General features: G+C 40.3%; 2 protein-coding genes across 3 annotated transcripts; both read right to left on the minus strand.

Moving 5' to 3' along the window:
* Nucleotides 1-3,504: 3,504 nt before the first annotated feature.
* Nucleotides 3,505-8,147, minus strand: LOC113217686 (protein ROP). Of its 2 annotated transcripts, none has more exons than XM_026437694.2 (11): nucleotides 7,986-8,147; nucleotides 7,146-7,286; nucleotides 6,911-7,066; nucleotides 5,849-5,952; nucleotides 5,402-5,550; nucleotides 5,106-5,321; nucleotides 4,872-4,973; nucleotides 4,320-4,779; nucleotides 4,040-4,227; nucleotides 3,806-3,963; nucleotides 3,505-3,716 (listed from the first exon to the last, which is right to left on the minus strand). In XM_026437694.2, the coding sequence occupies exons 1-11, from the start codon at nucleotides 8,011-8,013 to the stop codon at nucleotides 3,655-3,657; spliced, it is 1,764 nt and encodes a 587-aa protein (XP_026293479.1). In that variant the 5' UTR covers nucleotides 8,014-8,147; the 3' UTR covers nucleotides 3,505-3,654. The 2 variants fall into 2 exon arrangements, with proteins under 2 accessions (XP_026293479.1, XP_026293488.1); XM_026437703.2 differs by lacking the exon at nucleotides 5,849-5,952 and adding an exon at nucleotides 6,383-6,486.
* Nucleotides 8,148-8,963: 816 nt separating this feature from the next.
* LOC113217704 (glutaminyl-peptide cyclotransferase) lies at nucleotides 8,964-9,634 on the minus strand. Its single transcript, XM_052274505.1, has 3 exons — nucleotides 9,596-9,634; nucleotides 9,214-9,451; nucleotides 8,964-9,109 (listed from the first exon to the last, which is right to left on the minus strand). Exons 1-3 carry the CDS (start codon nucleotides 9,632-9,634, stop codon nucleotides 8,964-8,966), a joined length of 423 nt encoding a protein of 140 aa, XP_052130465.1.
* Nucleotides 9,635-12,179: the final 2,545 nt, after the last annotated feature.

Below are 12,179 nucleotides of genomic sequence, written 5' to 3' on the forward strand. Positions count from 1 at the left end.
GAGAGAGAGAGAGAGAGAGAGAGAAAGGAGGGGGAGGGGGTGCAAGAAGTCATGACGGAAGCTGCGGCCGATTTTTTGCGCGCGCGTTTGGCTCGACTGTTACGAGTGATCGATCGGAATTCCGCGGGCGGTCGCTGCCGGTGCCGTTTACAACGGAGGCCCCCGAGGCGGACGCGGACACGTCCCTACTACGCCCGTCTGCCCGACCGACCACGCCCCCCTTCCTCTCCCTCTGTACTTCATATTTTTTGCGCTCCGTTATAACGAAATAGTGATTGAATTACTTTTATGAAGACAATTAATATAAAGAGAGTGATGGAGTAAGCCTTTATCCCCGGCAGTCTCTCGGGCCGCACCGCGCGCGCCGTCGTACAACAGCACGTCAATCACCTCACTCGTTCTATTCCCTCTCCGTCTCTCTCGCTCCCGCAAAACAAAAGACCACCTTAATGAGGGCCCCATATCGGCCCGCCTCGGCCAGACGGATGTTTGACAGCGTCCCGTTGCCGGCCGGGCCGGGCCCTCGAGCAGCACGCCCCGCGCATCAGCATCTCACTCACATTTATTCATTATTATTATTGCGCACCCAACCCATTTTTGCGGTGTAAAAATAATAATGATACAGAGACATCCCCCGTTATGATGATGGCCGACTTCTTTGCTACACCGATAAATTTAAGGCCGATTTACATGTTGGAAAAGGCTGACTTGAATAATTTACACTTTTTAGAGAAACCGAGCGTATGAAGAAAATGTGGGTTAAAGTAATGCCATTTCGTCGTCGTGCTGGATTTGTAACTCTTTCATTACTCGTACAATTAAAACTAGATCATGGTGGACTATTTAATGCTATTTAATGTTTTGTGAAGTTTTGGCATCCGTGGGTTCGCGGCGCGGCTCGCCGCATACCGCCAAAGGGATCGGGCCGACCACGCCGCCGCCGCGGCACGGCCGGACAATGCGGGCTCCGCGGGCTCCTCAGGAGATCAGGCCGCCCCGTGACCGGGCCGCGGGCCGGGGGCCGGGCCGGGCCTCCTGCACGACTGCACCTCGACAATACTGTCATTGTGCCGACTGCTGACGCTGACCGGCCGACAGACGTCGGCGTCGGCGGGAGTTTTGAAGCGCTGCGCTCCACTGGCGGAGTGAGGAGGAGAGAGAAACGCAGGAGCGCGAAATGGATGCGTGCACGGCCGGACTGGACACATCAGTCCAAATGTACAGCTGGAGAGCCGTCCCGCGGGGCGGCGAGCTTTGTCTCTGTCCCGCAGCGTGGCGCCAGCGCAGGCCAGGCCGCATGTGGCCGCTGCGGTCCGCAGCCCTCTCGCCGCAGCGCCCGCACCCGGACGCGGCGCCGTACTGTATCGCCGTTAGCGCGGCCCGCTCGAGCCTCGACAGACGAATACGACTAGTAACGCACGTCCTTCATGTTGTTGTGTTGCAGGCGCAGTGCGCGGTAGCCGCGCCGCCCCTCTCCCCCCGGAGCCGGGGCTTCCGACCTCCTCACCAGGTGAGCAGCAAACATTTGCAAGAAAAGTAGAGAAACCTGCAGTGAGCAGGGGCAGATGCGGTCGGGCTGCTTGTGCACGTGACCCCGCGGCACCGCTCCGCACCGCTCTCACCGCGCGACCCGACCTGACCCCGCGGCCCGTCCCGGACGCGATAACCCGCGGGGACCCGGCCGGTAGCGCTGCAGCTCCAGGACGGGACGCTCGCTGAGGTGCTCGCCGAGGAGGGCCCCTGCCGGGTAGGCACGCCCGTCGGGCAGCGCGGTGCGGCGGGTATGTCTGTTCTCCAGGCGCCTCACCTCCGTGAAGCTGGCCCCACCCATTGCCGAACTAATTCTACCGATAGTTCCATGATTTAGTATGCAATTAGTATGTTCGAACCATACTAAAATTAGAATTAGTACGGAATATTTAGTAGCTTTAGAGTCAATCAATGGGGCCAGGTTCACGCTGACCCCACCCAAATTTGTACGGGCTGTGTCACTAGACTATCATTTAGGACGGAATTAGTACGTTCTACTTCTATTATGGGTTCATTAAGACGCAAGATGCAACATTTTGGAATGAGTAAAAGCAAAAACAACTTTAATGTACAAGGAAACCATATCTGAAATTTAAGAATTATGAATCAATAGTCCATTATTACACAACACTATAAATGAACTGCTAAAATATTTTTAGTTAGTAACAACTAATTCTATTGTATTTAGTAATACTAACCCAGAATTGACTTTAAAGCTGGAATGATTAAAACTTCACTCGCAACTAGGTTTTAAAAATTATAATTCAACAATAAGGTAACCATCAGCAGATTTTTCTTGTTCAAAACAGAAAAGTACTGATTCAGTAAAGACAATGAGCTATTAATTGATAGTGCGTAATTCAAAATAGAAACACCAGTCTATCCACACAACAGAATTTTGGATGCCATAACTATTGAATAGCATTGATAAAAATGTCTACATAGACAAAAGTGGGAGGAGGGTTAAAAAATTACAGGTTACCTACCAGGCCTACAAAATTATGAATGAGAGCTGATGAAATTAATCTGTAGTGTGTAAGTTACAATAGAAGTACATTAACAAGTTTTTAAAATCTTATTTACAACCATATAACAAAAGTTGCTAGCTCATGTCAAACAAATATCTCAGAACACTTGTTAGCTATTCTAATTCCTATATACAATGAACCTACAAGGTTTAAAATTGAACTGACAGAAAAAATTAGGGCAATGACCAAAAAGTACAGGAAACAAAAACACATTTCAAATGTGCTAATAGCATAATTTGTGATCAGAAGAATGTATAAGAAGAAAAGTTGGGCGATTAAATTTATATTGACATGAACAATCTAACATTATTTCCTCTTACACTGTAATGAAGTATAAAATACACTACATCAAAGATAAACTACATGTAAGGCAACTTTCAAAATGATAATAGTCGACGATTTGAAAAGCTAAAAGGCACTGCTATTGACCTTAATACGTTCCAGCAGAAGTACATAAGAAATCCGCATCAAATTCTACTTTGTTTTATCAAGAAATAAAAGTAAGAGAAAAGGTGGGTTGCCATGGAGAGATAACATAAGATGTGGGTTCAGAAAGCAGATGGCAGAATATATTCACAGCAAGCATTATCACTTTTCATTGTCAAAACTTGCTTTGCTCTCTTATCAATACATTTCTTGTCAAAGAAGCTAGTATTGACACAATTCGATAATAAAAGTATAAAGTCTACATCACTGTTTCAAAAACAACTACCGGTATGCAGGAGGCAGACTCTACAAGAAAGGTTACGCGAAAAATGCTCAGAAACAGAATTAAACAGTGCATTACCATTTCATCAATAAATCTGTGTTAAATCCTAGCTTTTCATAGTGAATTCAGAAAGATTTGATTGCCAGCTCATTTTTTTCCCTTGATGTTTTGGTGTGCAGACACAATTTTTTTTTCAATTATGAGTAAGTAGTATGCAAAGCAAATTAGTCATTAACATTGAATCATTTAAAGTTATGCATCTATTTTCATTTTTAAAGAAGGGGGAAAAAAGATCAATGCAAGTAGAGCTTTCTTACACAGGAGTCAAAACCATACATATTGACTCATGGTATTTTCATCATTTTTTCAAAACAGCACTGTTAGAGCCTATGAACTCAGGTTTTGGAGGTTGTTGAGGAAATCCTCTGGAGTGATGATGTTTGATGACCCTGTAAATTTAAAATTGATGGTACTACTAATCCTCGCAACTTAATTTGATTGATTTTGAATGATATGAACCATTAAAGCCCAAGCTTACCAATAATGACTTCCCAATTTTTGACTTGGTTTGTGACCTCATAGGCACTACGAATTTCTGAATAACTGCATCCTCCAACAATAAAAACAATCAGACGAGGAACATTCTTAACAGCCTGCTGGCCCTTATCACGATGCCATTGGCCATAACGTGCACTGCTGCAATTACAAAAGGAGTAACAATTAAAACCCCAAACAGAGTAGTAAGAAATTTCTAAATTGGTAGGTGTTTTACCTGGTAGGAGCATGGTAGTTGCCAGTCACAGCTCGCCCAGCCAAGAAAGGAAAATGCTTAATATCCAGTTTTTCTTCAATGCTATCTTCCATGATGTCTTTTACAACAGGCGTCCAGCGGGACATTTGGTAAGTCTGTTCGGTAATACGCTCTTTGCGAGGAACATTGTAAATTTTCTTTCGTGTTCCCTACAAGAAAGAATAAAATAACTCTCAGGGTAAGTCGGTCAAGAATTGAGACTGTCACACACAAACAATTTATGAAAGATGGTGAAACATACATCAACAACTGCATTGAGCCCAAGATTAGCCAAATTAACAATAGCCTGTTTCTCGGTACTGGTAATTTGGGCATGCTGGACTAGTTTAGTCAGATTTTCCTCAGTGATGCCATTCTTTGAAATAACATAAAGGAGAATCACACGCATCTTGTCATAGTTGGAAATACTTTGGTCAAGGAGAATAGGCACAATATTGCGCATGTGGTCCTTAATACGTTCTCCTTCGGCATCAGTGCCCATTGCTAAATCTTGCTCAACTCTGCACAATTTATCCACAGCTCCTTGGTACATTTTCATGCAGTCCTCAGCAAGATGCAGGTGAGTGGAGTACTTGCTCAGTTCTTTCTGGTATTGAGGCATCTTTTTAATCATCTGAGAGAGATCCCGCATAGATTGCTTGTCACCAGTAGGCATTCGCTGCTTTGAGTCAATAAACTTCTTCAAGTTCTTTGTGACATTCCTGAAATTGAAAAAAATAACGAATTTATGTAAGAAGTAACATAACAGCACAATTTGTGGCAAATACAGCTTGAATTGATATGTTTCACTTACTGGGAGACAATAGCAATGTGTTGATGGCGCAACTCAACCCATAACTCATCATTCTCGTCAAGCAAAACTTCCTTTTCAGGTTGACCTTGGGTTGCTTCATATCTATAGCAGATAAATATCACAATAATTATTAACCATTTTAAAGTGACAGCCATACTAGAAAAGTAAATTACATTCACCCCAAGAGGGCAAGCTTTTATAGAACTAATTTATTGTTTAAAATCTAAAACTTACTTGTAAACATCATTTTCAATAGGAAGAAGATCATATGCCATTGCTTGGAATGTCAACTCATGAAGGATTGGAGAAACACAATCAAAACCACGATCAAGGATCAACAGTTGGGAGCGCGCCTTTTCAGGGCCTTCTCCCATCGTTGGCTCATCTGCCTTGTAGGCATCCAGCTTCTGCTGCACCATTTGAGCCAGCTCAACATTTTTGTCGAAATCACTTCAAAAAATTAAAAACAACTGTTAGAATTTTGTTACTACTGAAACCATCAATATGATTTACACAGATGTAATTTATACCTTCGATAGCGAACAGAGGGGTACTCTCCCAGAGTGGCACATAGGGTAGCAATTTGTTCAGCAATACGTTCCATGTTGGCATTACGTGTACTAAATAGGGCAGGGTTGTACATGCACTGAAATGTTTCTGGGGCATCAAGAGAGAACACCTGAAAAAATGGTTTTAGTAAAATATACAGAATACTGAAGGAATACCATAAAAGAACTATATTTGCAATAGCAAGATTGAAATTTGGGTAGAATTGAACTATTAAGGAGGAAAAATGGTTTCATACTAAGCAGGATTAAAATGAAGCATAAATGCACGTTATGACTTTATTGCTTTCCAAATTTAGATTAATCAGTCTCCACAAATGCAAAATATATACAAAAGCAAATGTTTCCCAAGAAGATTGAAATGGCATGCAATGCACCTCTAGGAAGCTTGCAGGTATACAAGAGACAAACCTGACACTCATAGGGCAGAAAAGCTATGTTGATTTCCCTCAGTGTCTTAATCTTTTTAGCAGCACAAGATTTGCAAAGTTCATTGAAGAGTTCCTCTGGACACACTGTGAAGCAAAATTTTCCACATTGACTTAGTAAAAGCGCTAGTTAGCGCACCACACTGCACCACCACACCACAAATGCACCCAAAGCAATCCACAATGCTAGCAAAGCATTTTAGTGAGATTAAGAGAGAATGTTGTGTATTTTGCAAGATACATTGATTCCTTTTTGAAAAGTAAATCAGACATGTCTTCCTGACTAATTTGAATCAAACTGACATCACCAGAAGCAAAAAGTCAAGATTAGTAAGCAAGGTTGCAGAGAGCACATTAGGTGTAACAGAAGTGAAGAGAACAAGGTTTGATGCTGAAAAAAAATTTGTAGAAACGGCTCTTACACCAGTGTAATCCATTCAAGTTAGTCTCCCAGTAACACCACATAGCAAATGTTTGCACCACAACCATAGGACAAAATCCTAATAGACTACTTTACCTGCTCTTCATATGCTAAAAATGCTATGTTAATTTCCTTTAAAGTTTTAATGTATTTTGTTACAGGTGATTGAGCCAGTTTCTGGAATAACTCATCAGGGCATGCTGAAACAGAATACACCCTTGAACACAGAAACAGAGTTCCTCTGTCAGACTGAACGAAATACTCTTAACATGTTCACTGCTAGCTGTTTAAAAAGAACACCGGAAAACCCTTAACCCCCACAACCACAAAAGTTGTCATATAGCAGAAAACATATTGTTAAAAATAAATCTGAAAGAGATTTTGCACTTTGACAGTCCAATTGCATATGGGTTGCTGAGAAAAAAATGTATATAAAACATATTACTGTACTAGAAACAATACTAAGATACAGGAAAGACCCAAGAACATGATGTAGTTGCCTGGTCATAATTATGTATTGTCACAGGCTGATGCAGTTAATAATGTCCTTATTCACAACATGTATCAATTCTTTACAGTTAATTTTCAATGATTTCACAGTTTAACAGCAAAAGATGCGCTTACCCTCAGTAAAATAAACATGTGCTGCACGGTACATTGTCCTGTTTGGGCTGCTGAAATCTTGCATGAGTGCATGCACAGACCTCTCAGAAGGTGTGATGAGGTATACTCCTTCCATTGTAGGTAGTGGTTCTCTCTTCTTATGAATATCTTCCACAACTGTAATGTGATAGAGGAAAGGATTAAAGATAGATCCAATCTGACATTGGATTAGGACCCACTTATCATCAATACTTACTTGTGACGCCTTCTGCAGTTATGTCATGCATTTTGCAACAGGAAGACACCATACGCATTGCAAGTTGATCCACAACAAGGACACGCCATTCTACTTCTTTTCCTTTCTTCTGTTTGGCTCGAACAACCTCATTCATAATCTCTGAAAACAAACAAATCATTAGCATTTCAGCTTAAAATTGCTAAAATTATTTGGAGATCAAAGACTTTGATAAAGAAATCATTAAAAATCTTAAAAAAAGCTTTGAATGAAAGACATTCATCATACAAGTTAATATCTCACTATTTTTAGACAACAATAACAATGAATGGTATAATTCAAGTGCACGACATGTTGGCTGAACTGATAATGATTGTCAGCGTTGGGTGCAAGAATGATCACTTTAAAATGCATGATCTTCTAGTTCTGTCTCAAACGTTTTAAAAGACTCTGTCAAATGAAAAAACTTGCATGACGTGCATAAAAAGAATAATCTGGGGAGAGAAAATAAGATATGGCAGGACTGTCACTTTCCAGTATTTGGTTATCATTGGGCAACATTAAGTGAAACAACATTTGTGCACTAAACTCTAGCATTGTAACACCACAGCAGGTGTATCATATCAAATTACTCGAAATTACTATTCCTTTAAGGCACTATGACACGCCCACAAAATAGTAAAGTGGTGACACACAGATCCCAACCTGAAGTGGGGAGGTTGAGGGGGCTGGACAGTTTGACACAAGTAATCGAGTAAAGACAAAGAGAACGTTATATTTGACGAACGTTGGACATAATATCCTGCATCTGAAGTGCAAGTCGAGTACCATTTTGTCAATTTTAACGTCAAAATAACTTACTTTGACCGACGAGTGCCTTGAGCGCCATTTTGCCTGCAACTGTCAAAGCCAGACGACACAGGAATAGCGTGAACGTGGAGGGGGTAGCGACTATCGATCGGTCCTTAGTCCTTGACCATTTAAGACCATCTCCTAGAATTGCATCAAAATATGCAGTATAGAATTGATTTTTGCGTTTCACATTATTAAATTAAAAATTAAAATAGGTCTATCGATTTGTTACGTTATGTTGATGAACGTTTTTACCAAAGTAATGGTGCCTACTCTGTGCTTTCAGGGCGCGCAAAATTTGAATTCTTCGGCGTTAGAGGTCCGTCCCCGTCCGAAGGGGAAAACAATGGAGGGGAATCTGCTACTCTAGTAGAGTTCTACTATTAAGGGAGGGGAAAATGAGTGGACGATTGATTAAAGGTATGATTGCAGATAACCTTCACTTCTTTATTGGCAATGAAAAACACTACAACTACAATATACACAGTGCAACATTACAGTATAAAATATCACAAAATAAATCAGCCGTCTTTGACCTTAATCTACTTGCAATTGGCTCACAACCGGTCATTGAGCTATCATAATATTATTTGGGTTTATAACATTTGAGAAATAATTTGAGAAATCAAGCAAACGAAAAATTATTTTTTTTCCCACTATGAAGTTAACGGAGTATGATTTTTCTAGGAATACACAACACTCAAACAATGATTTTTAAAATATTAACAACATTGTTTTAAGTGTCAGAACAATACAATATCAAATTACGCGCATCAAAATGCACGAGTTCATTAAACATTAATGAAATACTTTTCTAAGCAATATCAAAACTTGAGTAATCACAGAGCTAGGAAACACATTCAGTAAAGCAATTGTATTGCAACCACATCAGTAATCAATTTAAAATCAACAGATTGGAGACTTAAAGTCATTGTCATAAATTTGCTTGGATGGGAAAAGGTAAGTCTTGTAAAATTAAAATTATTACTAAATATTTAAATAACTAAGAACAAACATCCTCATAATTTTGTTTAAATCTTCTATTGTTGGGCGGTCAATGGCATTCCAGTTATCATTTTGTGTATGCCATACATCGGGAAACTCATGAGGGATAATGTGAAGGACAGGGACTCCTGTTACAAAAATTAAAAGCAATGTAAAACCATATGAGGAATGTAGAAATGTTTCATTAGCAGTAATAACAACTAATAGCAATTTGTTAGTGTGTCATAATCACCTCTTTGAAGAAAAGGAGTATGGTCATCCTCAACAAAGTGTGAGGCTGATGACTCATGAAAGTATGCAGTTCGTCTACCTCTCCAACCATTTTTTGCACCTACAGCTTTTAAATGGTCGAGAGCAGCAAGAGTTTTTTCACCAGCTGCCAAAGTCCGGTAAGCACCATGAGTTGCTGGGAAATAGCTGTAAAAAAATGATCCAGGGGCGCCCAAGAGGTCCAATAATACAAACAGTTTCTGTCAAGAAAAAAAAAATAAAAAATTAGCAGAATATCGTAACTCTTATAGTGAAATGTTATGGTCTTCGGGTGTCACCAAACTTGGTTTCCAGCCTCGACTAGGGTCCTTTTACATTGTGCATTATCCGTGGAAAGGTAATACTTTAACTGTGTGAAATTCTATTTCTGGTAATTTTTCCATGTTACATTCTAAAATAAAGGTGGACCAATAAAAAGTATGCAATTATTCAAATGAAAATTATATTTTCAACAGTAGAAAAAATAAATCAAAGTAGCCAACAGTTCAGTTTTAACTGAGTTAAAGTATCCATTGGTCTTTTTAACTTAAGCAGAGTAAACCCCGTTCATTACGAACTGTAACATTGAGTCTACTTACACAAATGACTACCTAATAATTAAGAACAAGCTAAGATTAGATATTTAAAATCACATTGAAATAATACTAATAGGCTGATCAGTCATTGAGCAATATCATAATGGAGTCAGTATTTAGCTGAGAGATCATGACTAATTATACCTCAAACAAACATTAATAAGAGAAATAATAACCACAAAATAAGTTAAAATCTAGTGACTAATTTTTAGGAAGCACTGCCTCTGTAGCTAAGAAATCAGTCTTGTCATATTTAAAAATTATTCATCAAAACTGTTGTCTTCATTATCTGAAGCCACAACTGTTTTTCTAGTTGCCCTCTTCTTTGGCTGAGTAGCTTTGGGGATAGGAGTCTTCCGCTTTCGGGCTCTTCCTGCTTCTGGCTCAATTTGCAAAACTTCATCTGGTACATTGTCAGAAGAATTGATGCTGTTAAAAAACTCATGGCATTGAACTGAGAACAATAGAACTGCAGATCATTATACTTGAGTTTAGAAATAGGGAGAGGGCCATTGTAAACCTTCTATAGCGTAAAGGTGCAGAAGTTAACTGGTTTTCGAACCTTCTTTGTAGAAATAGTTCGTGGCTCTTCCTTGTGATCAATTTTAAATTGTAATTCATGAGGTGATGTTCCCTCAGCAGAAATTTGACGTATTGATCTCCACGGAACAGGTTCCTTATCAGTATCTTTTATCAACTGCAACTTTTCAGAGAGATCGATCCACTGATATATCAGATCTTAAATTACTTCAATTACTAGGATTGGATGAGTCTTACTTCTTTTGGCTGTGGCTATATTATCATACCATTGTTTGGGACAGTAAATTTGAATGGTTTTTCTCTAGGAAAGTATGAACAATACGTACATTATACTTAGCAGCCGCATATGCATAGAGAGTAGTAACATTCTTGTTTTTATTTTGGCCCCCACAGTTGTCACTATAAAAGCGGAATTCTTTGATACCAGTTTCTACTTTCCTTTCAATAAAATGTAGCAAAAAACTTGAAACTTCATTTGACCCTTTGCGACCAATTGTTTCATCATAAACATAACAGTTGTCTAAATATTTACCAACATCTACTAAAGTAAAATTGATCACACACAATTTTCTTCTACAGTAGAACACAGATGTGTCAGCTTTGGGGCAGATAAGATTTTTTTCATAGTCAAAGTGAGCAACACATAAGGTTTTATTATCTTTGTGTCTGGCCAGTGTTTTATCATACTTCACCATTTCATGAACTATTTTTTTGTTTTCTAAATGCTTATTATAGGTATCTTCTAGAGCAGCTTTACCTACTTCTGGTGTGTGCAACCAAGTTGTGCATTCATCACACACATCTTTTTTTGGTAAAAAGAAACTTATGTTGAATTCAGTATTAAAAACATCACGGTACTGTCTTTGTGTTGCTTGTTTCTTTTCAGGATATGTAGAAGTCATCCACTCCTTGTGTGCACTATACATATCAGGACATGACTGAAAGTGCTCTGTAATATATTCACAGCAAACTATTCTGCTTGAATTTCAAGCGCGCTGCTTGAAACATTTCAAGCAAGCCGGTTTCGCTCCACTTGCTTGAAAGTTTCGAGCAGGTTGCTTGAAGTTTCAAGCAACTCTGCTTGAAGTGAGCGCGTGGTCCACTTTCAAGCAAAACGTGCAACTGCACCCTAGACGTGATGGTAGGTGCTATCGATATGGGGTTTTTTGCGTTCGCTTTCTTAGTTTGACAGTAGAGGACTACAATTACCCGCTTTGACATAAGATGGGTACATCAGTTTAAAATAAACGAAAAAGGGTACTACTCGTTGAAAAGTAACGGAAGGGTGCCGAATTTCGGAAAACACCTCCTCATAAAAGTTGTCGGGCAGGTCAAAACACCTCTGAGCCACCCTGACCGATCAAAGTCCGTCGGACCCTTCTCGAGTTATATCGGCAAAACTACTTTCCGCAGATACCCGTCCGAATTGCTCATACAAGGCGGCAGAATAGGTCGGGAGTGTAAGCGGTGCAAATACGCGCGCCACCAAGACCTATCGTCCGCCGCAAACCGCGTGTCGATATCTAATACCGTTTACGAGAAAACTCGTTTTTTCCGAACGGAGTGGTACTCGTTTTGAACAAGTGCCCCTCCGTTACGCCCTGGTGCTCGGATCGGCGCCGGAACAGGTTCGTTTATTGCGTATTGATGAGGCGGTCACTTTTGCATCTGAGGTGTTTTGCACTTAACCCAGCGGTTTGGCCGTTATTGCAAGATTAATCCCTTACGTCGTCGGCGGGTGAAGCCGCCGGCGCCGCTCACACCGAGGCCAGGGAGACTCGTCGTCAGAGAAGCGGCCGTGGCTCAGTGGATA

Source organism: Frankliniella occidentalis, unplaced genomic scaffold (genome assembly GCF_000697945.3).
Source record: "Frankliniella occidentalis isolate FOCC.00 unplaced genomic scaffold, Focc_3.1 Scaffold401, whole genome shotgun sequence".
Classification (NCBI taxonomy): domain Eukaryota; kingdom Metazoa; phylum Arthropoda; class Insecta; order Thysanoptera; family Thripidae; genus Frankliniella; species Frankliniella occidentalis.

Bases quoted from the DNA above. Each gene is read 5' to 3' on its own strand.
- LOC113217704 (XM_052274505.1), bottom strand. From the start codon at position 9,634: ATGGAAAAATTACCAGAAATAGAATTTCACACAGTTAAA. The intron at 9,452-9,595 runs GTATTACCTTTC...TTTTCTTGACAG, and splicing joins TAGAATTTCACACAGTTAAA to AAACTGTTTGTATTATTGGA. The intron at 9,110-9,213 runs GTGATTATGACA...TTTTTGTAACAG, and splicing joins TACTCCTTTTCTTCAAAGAG to GAGTCCCTGTCCTTCACATT.
- LOC113217686 (XM_026437694.2), bottom strand. From the start codon at position 8,013: ATGGCGCTCAAGGCACTCGTCGGTCAAA. The intron at 4,780-4,871 runs GTAAGTGAAACA...TTTCAATTTCAG, and splicing joins CACATTGCTATTGTCTCCCA to GAATGTCACAAAGAACTTGA. The intron at 3,717-3,805 runs GTAAGCTTGGGC...TTAAATTTACAG, and splicing joins AAATTGGGAAGTCATTATTG to GGTCATCAAACATCATCACT.